Source organism: Scophthalmus maximus, chromosome 11 (genome assembly GCF_022379125.1).
Source record: "Scophthalmus maximus strain ysfricsl-2021 chromosome 11, ASM2237912v1, whole genome shotgun sequence".
NCBI lineage: Eukaryota > Metazoa > Chordata > Actinopteri > Pleuronectiformes > Scophthalmidae > Scophthalmus > Scophthalmus maximus.
In genome coordinates, this window is record NC_061525.1 from 13,990,048 (window position 1) to 14,005,865 (window position 15,818).

Below are 15,818 nucleotides of genomic sequence, written 5' to 3' on the forward strand. Positions count from 1 at the left end.
ATGTGTATATTTTACTTTCCCCAATCAGGGCTAGAAGAAACCTTCAATGATCATGACTAATATTCTTCTGAATATTATAGAATGATTTTAGCAACAAAAGCAAACATTTGTATATTTACATTTGTACAAATATTTAAAAAAACATTTATGATGTATTACATAGCCGTGTACATCACCATTCAAATCCATTTAAGTCTGGTCCTAAATTTTAGTTTTTGTCCAGTTTCTAGTTATGGTTTTCATTTTATTATCTTCCTCATTTGAGTATGTTTATGCTGCTTGTTTTGTGGCTCATATGTGACTTAGTTGCTTCAACCATAAACAACTAAATAAATAAATAGTAGTAATTAGTAATATATGTCAAATGGACATTAAATAGACATACTCAGGTAACGTACAAGTACGTCAAAATGAAACAATAGTACTTGAGAAAATGTAATCCTGCCCGACTGGCTGGTCATTTTAGCATCCAGTAAAATTCTCAAGTAAGGGGGAGATTGAGGCACAAGTGTGGCCCCATGTTGGGGAAATCCACCCCTTCGCTCCAAAATACTGAGAAAATGATTCTACATGTTTTTATCCTTCTGGTAACCGTATGTTTCTGCATTACACTTCTGAACATACTATGTAGAGCAATGCATATCCAGTTTCCAGCTTCTTCACTCTCTGAAGCTTTGACCTTTACACCTCACCCCTTCTTTTCCCTGTTGAATAAATAAAGATGACTCCTCCCTCCAGCTCAGTCCTCACCTCTATTGTTTTGTGCTGGTCGATACCAAGGCTGTGCATCAGGCGGAGGACCTGTTCGCTGTACTCTCCCACAACTGCCTCGCCCTCAGTAGGCAGCGGCTGTTGGTAGAGGACAGGCCTCTGCACTGGAACATCCAGAACCATCCACTTGTGCTCCTTGATCTGGGCCACGGACAGACGCTTTGACGGGTCGAGGACCAACATCCTGCGGATCAGGTGCTCACAGTCTGTGAGGAGTGGAGGGAACAATCATGATGTGACAGCATTTTTATATCCTCTCATATTTTATATCACAGCTTTAAGAAAAAAAGGAAGAGGGTTGGAAGAGTTCATTCAAGTTTGAGACACGTCGAGCAAATTAAGCCACAAACCATCATGCCTTCATCACTGTCGCCCAGACGAAATGGAGCAGAAAAAACACTTAAGAGCTTCAAATCTGCTAAAATATTTTCTTAGGTCCTTCTGTCGTCACTTTCTGAACAGTGTCTACTTTCTTCTTTCCTCCCCTCCTAATGAGAACTCTTCACCTCTAGTTAGTGGTTAGATGAGTTTGACGTCAGACACAGCTGGGTTCTTAACAGGATTACAGCTCCCCTGGCTGTGCTGCTTTGGCCTGCCTGCACCCCTACTGCCTGCACTGCATTCCTGCCTGCCACACAGCATCCTTACCCATATACCCTGCTGCTACAGTCTCAAAAGTAAAACAGATGTGGTTTCAACAAATAAGCTTTGCAGTTGGTCATCATTTTCTTGCCCTTTAATGCATTAGTTTTTTCCGAAATGAATTTTCTGTACTTTCATTTTAAATTGAAGATGAGCATTTCAAAAATCTCATGATTAAATGACGAGTGATTCAAATTGTTGTCTTTTTGAAGTACATCTTAAAATCAAATTGTCATATTTTCTGTCATTAAATGTGCAAACTTTATAGGTAGAGAAAATAAACTTGCCAGATATAAAACAAACATCAAAGATCAGTCGTATTTGGTAAATATGATTTAACTCTAAGCAATTTTAGAAAGGTCGGGAGGTCAACTTCTCCCCTACTATTGCCCTGCTGATCTACTAATGCCTGCTTACATCACATTTTTTGTACCTCGTGCCTGCCGTTTCAGCCAACATAATTTGTTCCCCCTTCGTTATGAGCATAACCAGTGTGCACTTTGAACCCACACTGTAGCAACTGAGCAGCTTGTGCAGCTGCAACCTGCTTCAAAGACAATCCTGTGCATTACACTACAATTCGTTTGACCCAGACGTTAGTCAGGCTCTGCGTTGCTACAGCTGTGTTTACAGCAACATTCGAAGCTGAGCACATTTTTCAAAGCTACTAACCACTGGGGAGGGTTGGACTATGTAAAGGGGCCAACACTGCATAACCGTCTAGTTGATTGATTGGCACACTGTTCTTAGCCAGTGCATTACACCACCATGACTCAACCACAGAACCATCCCACTTAACACTTGTCCCAGTGGTGTAGAGTTGCACCAAGTCCCTCAGTGAAGGATACCAGCACTCTGTTTGCAGCTCCAAATGTCACTCAAAGCTTTCAAATATCATCAGATTTCACCTGAATATAAAGAAAAGGTCGGTGTATTGTTCCCGTGTGGGCTGTGATTAGCAAGTTTTACTGCTGCAATGCAATACGGAAGAGAAAAACGCTACGAGCAACAACGCAAGTGGCTGAGCTTTACAAGAAAAAGCTGTGTGTGTTGTGTATTTTGTTTATTTTCAACTGGGAGTCAATTAGCGCTGAACCAATTAGCAGATAAACTGACTTGTTAATCAACAAAACCATCTTGCAAATCATTTTGACATTTTGTAAAGCTTAAGTTCCACATGTGCTTTGTATGTCAAAACAAGAAACTTGACATCACCTTGGGCTTTAGAAAAAACAACAACTCTATTTTGTAGACCCAACAATTTATTGATTAATCAACAAGATACTAGTTTATGCGCTGACCTGGGTGCTTCTTTTTTCTGGAAGACATGAACATGATTACTGATGCTAGCCAATTCTGTACTACTATGTGCCCGTCCTGTGCAATATGCAACAGCAGCGGAAACATAAGACAACTACTGTACTTATTGAGTCAATAAGTTGGGAGAAGAACAAAACATTGTTGTTCTGGTAAAAGTTCACTGTGTGGTGCGAGGCTGTGCTGTGTGTCCAGTGAGAGGAACATGAGTAAACGAGATGGACTGTTCCTGTATGAAGAAATCGGCACACTCTGTTCTCCTTGTTCGGGGAACAGGGGCTGGACTGGGGGTTGGGTTTGAGTGTCAGTCTGGCTGAGGAGCTGACATTACACACCTACATTCCCCTTAGGTCTAACAGTAATTGTTTCAATGTCCTGAACAGAAAAGAAAAAGAAAAAGAGAAATCTGGTCGACTCTCTCACCGCACCCCCTGTGGATAAGTGCTACAGACTTGCAGATGGGATATGGAGAAACAAGATAAGAGAAACAGACGGGGCCACAGACGGACAGGAAGATGTCGCACAGACATAGCGTGAATCAGACAAACATGCAGGCAGGCAGGCAGGCAGGCAGATTCTCCTCTAAGAGACAGGCAGACAAACTGCTGGAAGGCTTCACTGGCCCTTCCCCAGGTTACATAAACAGCTCGAGCTCTGGACTTAATCTGTCGCAAACAGCAGGACTGCTTTGAGACAGTTGGCCAACCTGACTCACTCTGCAGCATGCGTGCATGCACATACACACTGACACATTACAGAGGACAATGGCAGAGTGTCTCTTACTGTATCCCCTTCAAATGCGTAATAATACTCTCTCGTTAATGAAATGACCTCTGACTGGTTACAGCCACAAGAGGGGCTGCCAGGGAACGATCAACATTATGGTGACTCAAAAAGTGTGATCTATTCATCTGAGCAGCAGTATCCCTCTTTCAATTACATTTTTGCCTCAGTTCAACTATGAACCAAGAGGAAAAGGGACTGGAGGATGTCTCACAAATACGCTGCATGCGTGTGCATTTACAGGAATGTGAGGAACTTAGGAGATGGGAGATGGCACCCCTCGTCTCCGGTTTTATTTCATGTCCCATATCCCCTTACCTTCAGTCATGAAGTATGGGATGCGAAACCTTCCTTCTAGGACTCTCTGTCTGAGCACAGGCAGAGTGGGACCATCGAAGGGCAAAGCACCACACACCAGCACATACAGCACCACCCCCATACTCTGTGAATATGAAAAGAAGAACATACATAGATCAAAGCCAGGGACACAGAAGCTTGGAAGATGAACCAATCAGAGGTTTAATTCACAAACTTATAGCCAGTACACACAAATGCATGTTCTTTCACACAATCGCACACAAAAATGTTGTAAATGATTGCAACATACAACAGGCTGTAAACTGTGGTTGGAAAATTACATTCCATATCACCACAGCACCATATTAAATATATAGATGTTTATCAAAAATTCCAAAAATGTACTGTACCACTTGATATCATGTAACTTATTAGAGTGAATGTCACACAGGGTCTCACATAAAGTCAATACATGTATCGCTGTAGATTTAAATAATATTAAACATGATCTGGTACAGTTATCTACTTTATACAACCAGTCGTCTTACCCAGATGTCAAGCTGCGGGCCCTCGTACTGCTGTCCCTCAAAAACCTCTGGAGCAGCATACGGCGGGCTGCCGCACCATGTCGCAAGAGGCTCCCCGGGCTGGAAGAAGTTCCCGAATCCAAAATCTACACGAGACAGAACACAAGGGGTGAGTCTGATAACTGACCACAGCAGTTTCTGCAAAAAGACAACTTCTAACTGACTGTAAAAAAGGGGGTAAGAGTTAGACCCTAACCCGTAATATGTGAGCCACACATTTTTACGTTGAGGAATTAGGCCTTTGAATGATGTAATCTCCCCTGGAGACAGACATGAGGTCATAAATGCTGCATTCTGATTGGCTATCGGTAGAACGGTTAAAAATCTGATTTTAAAGGTGGGTTGACATAGACGAGTCTAACACACACACACAATGCTGTTCATGTCTGCCTTTCATTAAAATCCAACTTAAAGCTGAAGTAATATCTGCCAAATCACAGTTAACTTGCGTGCCTGCAATCACTCAGCCAACCCCCCTCCCCCTTTTTTTTCTTTTCCTGTGAGTTCATATAATTCTCTCTCCTTCTCATCCAATCTCCCTGTTTCCCAAACCTTCTCCACTAAATGACCATTTGTCTCCTCTACTCAATTGGCTTAACAAGATTTGCTAGTGCTTACTTCTGGTGCTGAAATCATTAATCAATGACTATATTAATAAATGGTTAACATTTGCGCGTTGTAGCTTCCGAGATGTGAAGATTTGATTGTTTTCTCTGCTCCACGTGATTGTAAATGGAATATTTTCAACTTGTAAGGGGCACTGGCCTTTCCATCTTTAAAAAAAACCAACTAAATAAATAATCAACAAATAACAGATGAGGAAAATAATTCCATGCTGATTTAGTTCATTATCAGTGGGACCTTGTGATGGTGTCATGGGACCTGAAAGCTAAAAGAGCAGACAATCAGGCTTACTTAACCCTCCACCCTTTTCCATAATTCAAAACAGTTACTTAAACTGAAAAATATATTGCAAAACAATGAATAGCACTGATTAAAAAGAAAAAGAAATCTTAGTTACAGAATCAAGTTTGAAGTAATGGGGGTTCACAAAACACACACACACACTGAGCAGCATGAGCACAATAGGGCCGATTTGTGTAACCAATTCCCTTTTCATTGGTCTGTTCTACATCGTGATCCTTGACAATTGACAGGAAACAATCTACAACCCACCGTTATATCAAGACTCACACACACACACACACACACACACACACACACACACACACACACACACACACACACACACACACACACACACACACACACACACACACACACACACACACACACACACACACACACACACACACACACACACACACCAGATGTAGGATTAGTGCAGTACTAATTGAAAACGAAATTGAAAAAGCATTATATACACTATGTTTGTTATTGCATGTATTCAATACATTGAATTACTTCAGTGCAGGTAGCGGCAGGTGCGGTTTACATAAATTGTGGAGGGTAATGCAGTGCACCACAGTGAGGTATATTACAAGTATGTTTTGTCGTTTGATGCTGCTGTGAAGGTGAGATGCAGGCAGAGCGCAGCGGAGCAGTTCGTTTATCGTCAGAAGCTGTGACCCATTTCATGCAGCTGAATACTGAGCAGACTGGATGACGTCAAACGCTCCAGCACGCTGCAGGCGACAAACAGCACTCAAAGCTCAACAGGAAGGGCGGGGTGGGGGACGTGTGTGTGTGTGTGTGAACGTCACACACAACAGTATTAGCATAATATTAGCCTAAACACGTCACACTGGAATACACTGCAAAAAACGGCTTATAAAACTGTGTATGTGTGTGTGGATATGACAAGTATACGAGTAAAGATGACAACAACCAGCAGTTAAAATTGTATTGTTTCTAATAACTAGGTGTGAGCATTGATACAGTTATTGCTGCAGCTGAGGTTGCACTGCACTGTTCTCACTCTTCTCATTATTTCTCATCTCTTTGCTATCACCTCTAACTTTCCCTCTCTCCTTGTCTTCCTTCTTGTATTCTTCTGGTTCCCAAAACCTCAGCCACAGTCACTCTTATTACAAAAGGTCATGTCACTGTTTGGGATGAGACCTTGTAGCTTTAAAATTCTTCCCCTATCATGGAAAATTTAATTCACAAGCAATGAAAATGCAAACCTCCTCATTTCAATAGACTCAGGGGTTTTGCCAGTAGAGTCTTAATTGGTTTGGTATGACGAGTTGCTCATGTTGGCAAACTTTTGAAAGAAATGTCCTCATGGCACGTCTCCCTTCATGCACAAAGAAAACCTTACAGATGGTCCAGGATGGTCCAGTGCGTCTGGTCTTGGATCAATCTAAAAGGGCACATGTCACTCCGCTGCTCATCAACCTCCACTGGCTACCCAAATCAAATTCAAGTCACTAATGCTGGCCTCCAGTTACTTCTGGGTCTGCGCCCATGTACTTGAACTCAATCAAACAAGCTTTTGCTCCCTCTCGGGCCACTCCGTTCCTCCAAGGAACATCGTCTGGCGTCGATGTGCCTCTCTTCTCCCAACACCTCTAACACCACAACATGCATAACTCACATTTACTGTGCACCCGATCGCCTTGCAATTTGTCTTATTGAACAGATTTAGCACTTAGTTTGACTCCACTTTCAATTCAGTGCAGTCTTCTTAAATATTCATATTTGGTTGTGATACTCACACGAGCATACAAATTTAAGCCAAAGTCCAAAGTGTCTCTGTTATTTCGTACACACACAGATTTCTAGTTTTTGAGAGTAAAATTCTAATTCCAAAACACACACACACAAACACACACACACATATATATATATATATTTAGGTGTTAACCCCATTTCTTTTACTTTCTGTTATTGCACATTTATTAATATTTAATGTCACAGACAAACCTCTTCAAACGTCTTTGAAGCTTTTTAAATCATGTGATATCACTAAAAGATTAAAAAAAGCAGGTAAATGGGCCTATTATTACTGGGTGAAGTATGGACTATGAAGCTCAATGGGAATACATTATTAAGGGTAATTAAATAAGTTGATTAAAGTGAGAAACTGACTCCATCCCACTGTTGCTCACTGATCTGCAATGTAGACCACAAAGATCCAACATAATCAGAGATGATAAATGAATAGCTACAAAGAAGAAGACACGCCAGTAAACAAGTCTCTATCTCTACAACATCTGTCAATGATTGTTTACTGCGTGTTGTCATATTGTCCAACCCTTGTGTTTTTTCCTTCTTTTTTTTTTCACTATAGACTCCAATGGGTCTACAAGTAAAATGATTCTCCAATAGATCTGTTTGTACTCACCACATTGAGCATGAAACACCTTTCAGGAAAATTTGGGAATAATAGTTAATGAAGTCAATATATCCCTGTTGACACTTTTGGTTGTATGAGGCAACATACAAAATATCGGATCTTGTTTGGGATAGTGTTTCTCTGAGACCATATTTCTGGGACCACAGAAACTCCACCCATCACAACCCGAAACATCGGAATATATATATATATATATATATATGTATATGTACTTTTCTGGTAAGTCACAAAGGCTTGCCTCCTCTGATACAGCAACTCGCTTATGTTTTTGTTATTTCTGCTCTCTCCTTTCCCTGCAAATGTGTCAACTTGAACGTAAAAGCGCTGTTTGAAGTGAAAACATGAAGGGCACCCCCTGCTAATGCCGCTCCCCTCGCCTCTGCAGCCACCATGAGCATGACCTTTCTTTGACTGACCACTGCCTGGTTAAGCTTCACAAAGACTGATCAGCGGTGGCCTTAAGAAGGCGGGGTGGCATTACTGGATTGCAGGAAAACATAGGTACTCTGTCTGCACATGCATTTTCTTTGTATTATATCGTTGTAAACAGGATTTTATTAAATTTTAGACAGTAAGTCAGTAAGGTTAAATTACCAAATACCTAGCCCAGAGTAAATAATATGAAAAAATATATTTATAATATTAAAACTAAGATATCAAAACGTGGCAAACACCATACCATATTAAAATAAAGTTGATCTGAAATATAATAATATCAAATAAAAGCAATGATATAGACTAATGTAATCAAAATGTGATGATTTTAAAACTATTCTTAAAACATTTTTTTTTTCTTTTTTTCTTTAAATTGTCCTAAGATGGTGTCACTAAATGGAATCAGTGCCCCCTCAAGTAAATGAATCCTGTTGGCAGGACAAAACAACCAACAAAACAATTGTACAGTCAAATCCATCATTTCTAATTGCAGATCTATCCAATTTGCCTTTTAAGTCTAAAAATAATCAACAGATGAACTGATAATGAAAATGCAGATTAACTCAGCATGAACAAAAACAAAAAAGGACATCTTTACACTTCCCCTGGTTGAATGGATGTCTCAATGTGACTAATGCAGATGGGAAAATTGAGGAGAGGACTTTCTTTCTCATGTACAGAACCAATCTGACATTCTTTTCTTCATGTACCATTTACCAAAGATGTCAGAGCAAATTGGGGGTAAGAGAAGTACATAATGTACTTTTGCTGATTATGTCCACCCCAGGGATGTTTTCTCTAATCACAAGCCAGGTAATGTTCTGTTCATTGTTTTTTCCTGCTTCAAATCTAATCTGCCGTGCGGACAATCGTCTGTGAGTCAGACATGTTTGTGAAAATTACTGCTGGGGTAATAACATGGTTATCATCTTGGACCCTTCTGAGAAAGAGTGGAGGTGACGACGCAAGTAATGATGTAGGTGAAACACTCATTTCTCTATCAGTTATTGCACAGCTCTGTCTTTATCGGACTTTACCTCCTAGAACAGTTAAAAGCCACTGAAAACTGGCCACGACTTAAATGAAGGTTAACTAGGGTGCTCATCTCTCAGCCCCTCCCCAGGAATAAACATTTTTCTGACCAATAAACAATGGTTTTATTTGAAGTTCATGATCTAAAGTCCTTTAAGGACAAGAGGGCATTTTCCCCAGAGCACACCTACTTGTTTGGTATTCATTCACACCTGTATATTTAGTTGCCCTCATGTGATCAGCTCACCTTAGATGGATGTCAGAATCAGCTCTGAATAGAGCCTAAGATAAACCCGGGCCTCTTTCGGGGTATTGCCACAGCTGCAGCTCTAGCACCCTGTAATGCAACATTCTTCCTTCAGCCTCTCATCTGATAGTCTGTCACAACAAGTAGCCAATCCATTTTCTCACCTCTACTCCGCTACCAATTAAACCCAAATTCTTTCCTCCCACTCCCTCTCAGCCTCCACCTCCTCCACTCTGGGACGCAGTGGTAGGGTGACATTCTCAGTAGCTGGCTCTAAATGCCAGTTGCTTAATAATCACACTTTGAAGCTTGTACTATAGACCTCCAGCTTAGTCTCAAATCTCTGCCTCGGGGTCTATTCCTGTTTTTGTCCTTTATCGTTAATGTCTTGACATCAAAATTAAAGCTAGGCGTCACTGGGGAGGGATTTCTGATCTCCTCTGTTCAACGGTTTTGAAAGGGATGTCTGTGGTGTCATCTTTCAGCCAAAAGCCATCTCACATAGCAACCTCAGTCCACTTCTCAACACTGTGCAAATGGCCTGGGCAGGCAGTTAAGACATTTATGAACTTCACCGTCACCGATAACATGGCAGGCATATCCTATACCCTCAACCAGCAGTGAGCTTTTGAGTAGTCCTGCAATATGCCTTTATGGTACCTGCAATCTTAATGTTCATGTGGCCATCCAGCAGCAGGTTTTCTGCCTTCAGGTCCCTGTGGACGATGTTGCGGTTGTGGCAATACTCAACCGCCGACAGGATCTGCCAGAACTTCCTCCTGGCCTCTAGCTCACTGAGACGACCATGCTTTGCCAGGTAGTCTACAGCCAGAGAGAGAAAGAAAGAGACAGATTGAGGTGATGCATCAGGTTAGAAGTATATGCAGAAAATGCTTTACATGGACTTAGATAACATGGCTTGACACTTTCAACCCCAGCATAAGGTTATCACATTTTGTACAATTTAAAAGAATGAATTTGTGCACACACTTCATTCCACTGATTGTTGGTGGTTGTGATGAAAGAATAATTTACTTTTGATAAGGTGCAGGATTGGTGCTAATAGACGTTTACTGCTGCTCTTCTTCATTACAGCCTTCTTTGTGAAATGATTCAGTGCAAGATGTACGATTTAATTTCAGAAACCCCTATTCAAACCATATGTGTGTGTGTGTGTGTGTGTGTGTGTGTGTGTGTGTGTGTGTGTGCGCATGGATGAGTAGACAATGGTCGCCAGTGGAGAGTGAACTGTGTTGTCATAGTTGGAGGAGGAAAGGGGAGGGCGAGATTTGGTACAAGTTGGAACAGGGTACGAGCTGGGATGGGGTGGGGTGTGTGTGTGTGTGTGTGTGTGTGTAAAAAGTGCAAAACCAGAAATATAAACACATTTGACAATCAATGGGGCATATCAAGATGCCTATGTAAATATGAACCTGAGTTCTTACTCAAGGAGTTGCTGAGCACGAGATGTTTACAGAAAAAATAAGACAGAGAGACTTTGTGGTTGTTTATAAAGATGCTGGGGGGGGGGGGCGGGGCGCAAAGTCATTCATTTTACTGTCGTCATTTTCCAAGCATCCAGATCACTGACCTTTCTCACATTGTCTGCTAATAGTTTTTCAAACCTTTCACACTCATGTTCACTAATTTTTACAAAGTCGGCCTGATGGTCCCATGATCTTTGGAAAGTGTGGTGTTTGTTGCTGCCGACAGGGTTCCTCTTCACACCTCTCTGTCCAGATAGCTTGCTAACTCTTTAATTCACACTTTGTGGCAAACAAGATAGGACACTCTGTTGGTTTTCTTTCCAACTGGCATGGATACAGACCACCAACCAAACCTGACAACAACCACAACAAACCCGGCCAATATAACTACATATAGGAGAAAACAAAGTGTGCAAAACACATTAAATGCAATTGTCTGAAGATCCACTAGGACTATCTCATAAAAAGAGCAGTTTTGTATCTCAAAGCAGGCAGGGATTTGCAGGTTGCTTTAGATATTAAAAACAACTTTTTGCTTGGTCTTTGCATTTGTATGGAAACCTTCTTTTCTTTTCTTAAAAAAAACAAACAGTAAGTCATATTGCTGTGATTTCCCTGGTGTGCACGCACTGCACATACCAGGGAAATGTGCAGTACATTTGTACATTTGTGTGAAGATAAGATCACTGAGAGAATTTTGAAACTCAGTCTGTCAAAATACAAGGAGATGTCACATTAAGTCAATTTCACAGCCCATTAACATCAAAACCATTGTGCTCTCAACAAAACATGAGATATTTAAAGTAGAGCAACATATGTCCTGAGGCAAACAACATGCATCACGTCGTAATCACCTCATCTTAACAGCTCTGTATTGTCTCAGTTCAGGGTTGACCAAAAGGTCACAAAGGGGACAAAGACTGCATAATAAACAGGACTTAAGTTGCACTATTACGCTTAAAGGAGATGCTGCTGCTCCATCATCCAGTGTTGCTTATCAATGGCAAACTTCTGACAGTGAGGAAACCTGATTAGAGAGTTGCTGGCAAATTCCATAGAGGAGGCCATTCAATGACCAGGGCAGGTTTCATGCAATGCTGCTAATCAAAAAACACACTGGGGAGGGGAATGTGTCGAAGAGGTCCAAGTATGTAACAGGACTCTAAAGTAAAAAAACGCACACATTCACTTGCTTTTTAACCACATATTTGTGTAGAAAGTTGGCATCATCCTAATTGTTCACATGTGCTATGTGTGTTACTGGAGAATATATCAAGAGGACACACAAGAGAGCTCAACCAGATTTACTGATTGATGTAAACAATAAAAATGGCTATACTCAACGAGGTTACCATTTTGTTAATTCAAGGCAGAAAGAAGTGATGGCAACGCCAACGAAGAAATAATGGCGAGTTTATTTCCTTCTTGGTGAAATTGCTTGTCGTCATGTGGATGCGTATAGTGTTTATCCCGGAGGACAAGCACAACCAATGCTCCAAATGGGCTGAGTATGTGTGAAGACACCACCGCACGAGATTAAAAGCAAAGTGTAAAGTGTATCTGTGGCCGAACACAGTTATTTTCCTTAGTCTTTGACTACATTAACACATTTGGGGCTGTAAGAGACAATTATTTCTACAATTAACATAACTGATAATTATTTCCTTGATGAATTTGTTAAAAATGTCAAAAAATGTCCATCACAGTTTTTTCAGTGTTCACAACCAATGCCTGTTACAAATTCACAAGAATACAAAGAAAAACTGAAAATGTTCAGTTCAAGTGAATGAATAAACTAGTGAATTTATGGCCTTTTCAGCTTACAGTAGAACATTATTAAAACTTATCAAAACTGTGGCAGACTGAGCAATCAGCTGATTCAACTCTAAAAAGAATCCCGCCTGTCTGTATAAACACTGAAATGTAGTTAATGCCGAACAATGAACAGCAGTACTGTGTTGCTACTGCTTGCTACAGTAGCACATTACTGTTTGAGTAATCAACAGTGTGTGCCACACACACACACACACACACACACACACACACACACACACACACACACACACACACACACACACACACACACACACACACACACACACACACACACACACACACACACACACACACACACACACACACACACACACACACACACACACACACACACACACACACACACAGCGGTATGTTGCCCCAGTGGAAGGATGAGTAATCCACTGATTCAATGTTGGCGAGGGCAAGGACCTCAGCACAGTGAGGCATGCAGAGATGCATTCTGGGAAAGTGAAGAGAACAAGTATGAATCATAGGGGTTGTAGAAAACAGCTCAACAACTACTGTGTTCCACTTTTGCCGAGAGCTGGTTGAGGAGCTAAGTCTCTTAACAGCTGCTCAGGTTCTGATGGGACAATCATCATGGGTATGAACTGGCTTGTTGGACAGACCTCTGGCTGGACTTCAAATAACCCCACGGGGAGAGACTGTGATGTGTGTGTGTGTGTGTGTGTGTGTGTGTGTTTGGAAACAAATTTCAAATTTAAGACCAGTTAATTGGGAATTTCTTATAGAATTGGGGACAAATTCTGTGTCTTGTCCCCAATTGGAAAAAGGGTGGTCAGTATTAAGGTTACTAATCCTAGTACACAATTTTATTACCTAGGTGCGTTGTGTTTTTTTATTTCTAATACTGTATTTTAATGTTTTTGTACTGCATTATTTTATTCACTGATTTTATCTGCCTCACTCCTGCATGTTTAATCCTGTTTCAACCATGCAAAGCACTCTGTCCCTGTGTTTTGAAAAGTGCTGTATAAATAAAGTTGTTTGTATGTGTGTATGTGAGCAGAGAACAAAAGGCAAACACACAGTCACACACACTCGGTAACGGACAACACATCACACATCAGTAACTGATACCCAAACCACTTGAATACAGCAGCCACATAAAAGTCAAATCTATGTGCATGTTGATAGATGTTGGGGCTGATTTGATACTGGCTGGCTGCCCCCCGGGTTAAAATGGACCGGAGTCAGCTGGAGCTGAGCACTGCCCTTCCATCCAAGTCATAACCTGCCAAAAATCAGATGCAGCTACTGGTCGTGACACTTATTTTCTCTTCCACACTGTATTCTTGCAAGTACTCATTCATAAAATATTTTAAAAAACAACTCATAATTTACTGCTGCATAACCTGGCAATCCATCATACTCTTTCAATTCTCTAATCATGGGCCAAGGGGTGAGTAGAGTTCACATGTTCCTGTCGGCTGCATGCCAACATCCATTCAACCAACAACTTCTTTTGTATTTGAGGCCAAATTACCCGAATTTAATGAGAATTCCACCACCAGAATGTGCGGGCCTGCATCAATGGACTTTAAAAAACACAACGAAGGCTGGATTACTCTGGATTATGTCTGAAATGATCTAAAGAATTTTTTTTTAAAGTAATGACTCACACTGCATGGCTCCAATGTTCACTGAATGAATTCATTTATTCATATATGTCAGTGCAGACATGTCCATCACCAAAGCCCTGCACTATTAGACAGTGTAGATGTTAATTTTCCTAATAGAATTTAGTTAGAAAGGGTTGAATCTATAAAGCTAATATACATTGCACACATATTGAAATATTTTAAAATAGTGACAATGAATGCACAAAATGAATGTCATCAATTTTTGCAACTGGAAAAAAATACAATATGTTAACATCCAGATTTCAGGTTTTGCTATTATGCATCAGTTTGGAGACATTTATATATATCTGGAAATATTTGCTAAATTAAAGTGACCTTGCCGTGAATCAGTTTCATGGCATATTTGTTCACTTGAAAATGTATTAATTGAAGAGATAGAATATTAAGGCCTTTGACATTGTTTGGTACCAAAGAGCCCTTCCTTTATTGATTTTTTTCTTCTTTTGGTCCTTAAAGTCAAAGCTGCCACAACCTGTCAGCTGACAGATGAAGACAACTGACCCTGTAATATGAAGGATGGTTTGTGGTGAAATCAAATTGACATCCTAAGTATAAAAGAATGTCTCTCAGAAATAGCCGGAGTATTCCTTTGAAATCAACCAGCCTCCCTGTCTCACTCCCTTCACATCAGTCAGACACGAGATCTGCATGAGTGATTCTACTCACTGCCAGCTATTATACTCCCCTCTCTCCAGCAGTTCTTTCTTAAATATGCGTGCCCTACATTTCCCCACCACCCTCAAAATTCAGATGGATGTCCCCTGCTCTCGCCTCTATCTCCTCTCTTCTCTTGCTTCTGCTCTCTGCTATTCCTTCTTTATTTGTGGTTGACCCAATTTCCAGGTTTGATACATCCTGCGGTGTCCAGACAGACAGACAGAAACACACACACACAGATAAACAAACTGGCATGGATGCCTATGCTGTACCCAACCTGTTTCTTTGTCAGTACAGCTCCACACACACACACACACACACACACACACACACACACACACACACACACACACACACACACACACACACACACACACACACACACACACACACACACACACACACACACACACACACACACACACACACACACACACACACACACACACACACACACACACACACACTACACCATTTACTGTTGGTGGTGGGGGGGGAATGGTGGTCTTGGTAAGCATCCACAACAACTTCACAATCTCCCTCTCTGTAACCTATGGCAAGAAGCAGACCTTACAAATTCATCATGTGAGAAAAAGAGCCAAATCTTGAGGGCGGCAGTGAAAGACAAGGTTGGAGAGTTAACTTGGCAGCTTATCTGTTTATCTGAGTGCAGCATGACTGGATAATTTGAGCCATCTCCAGAAAGCATATTTGGAAATCAGAAATGATTGTTCAATTTGGTGAGTTTGAATACTGTAA

The 15,818-nt window shown here is 41.0% G+C and overlaps 1 protein-coding gene across 9 annotated transcripts in view; it reads right to left on the minus strand.

Annotated features, from left to right (window-relative positions):
* Positions 1–15,818, minus strand: part of sik2b (salt-inducible kinase 2b) — a 39,592-nt gene that overhangs the window by 11,715 nt on the left and 12,059 nt on the right. For all 9 annotated transcript variants that reach the window (XR_007031656.1, XM_035623547.2, XM_035623546.2 and 6 more), the window contains 4 exons: positions 10,094–10,255; positions 4,359–4,483; positions 3,832–3,955; positions 751–977 (listed from right to left, as the gene is read on the minus strand). Coding sequence is in view for 8 of the 9 variants with exons in the window: in XM_035623547.2 (XP_035479440.1) it covers positions 751–977; positions 3,832–3,955; positions 4,359–4,483; positions 10,094–10,255 (638 nt within the window). In the remaining variant the exon portion in view is untranslated. The remainder of the gene's footprint in view (positions 1–750; positions 978–3,831; positions 3,956–4,358; positions 4,484–10,093; positions 10,256–15,818) is intronic.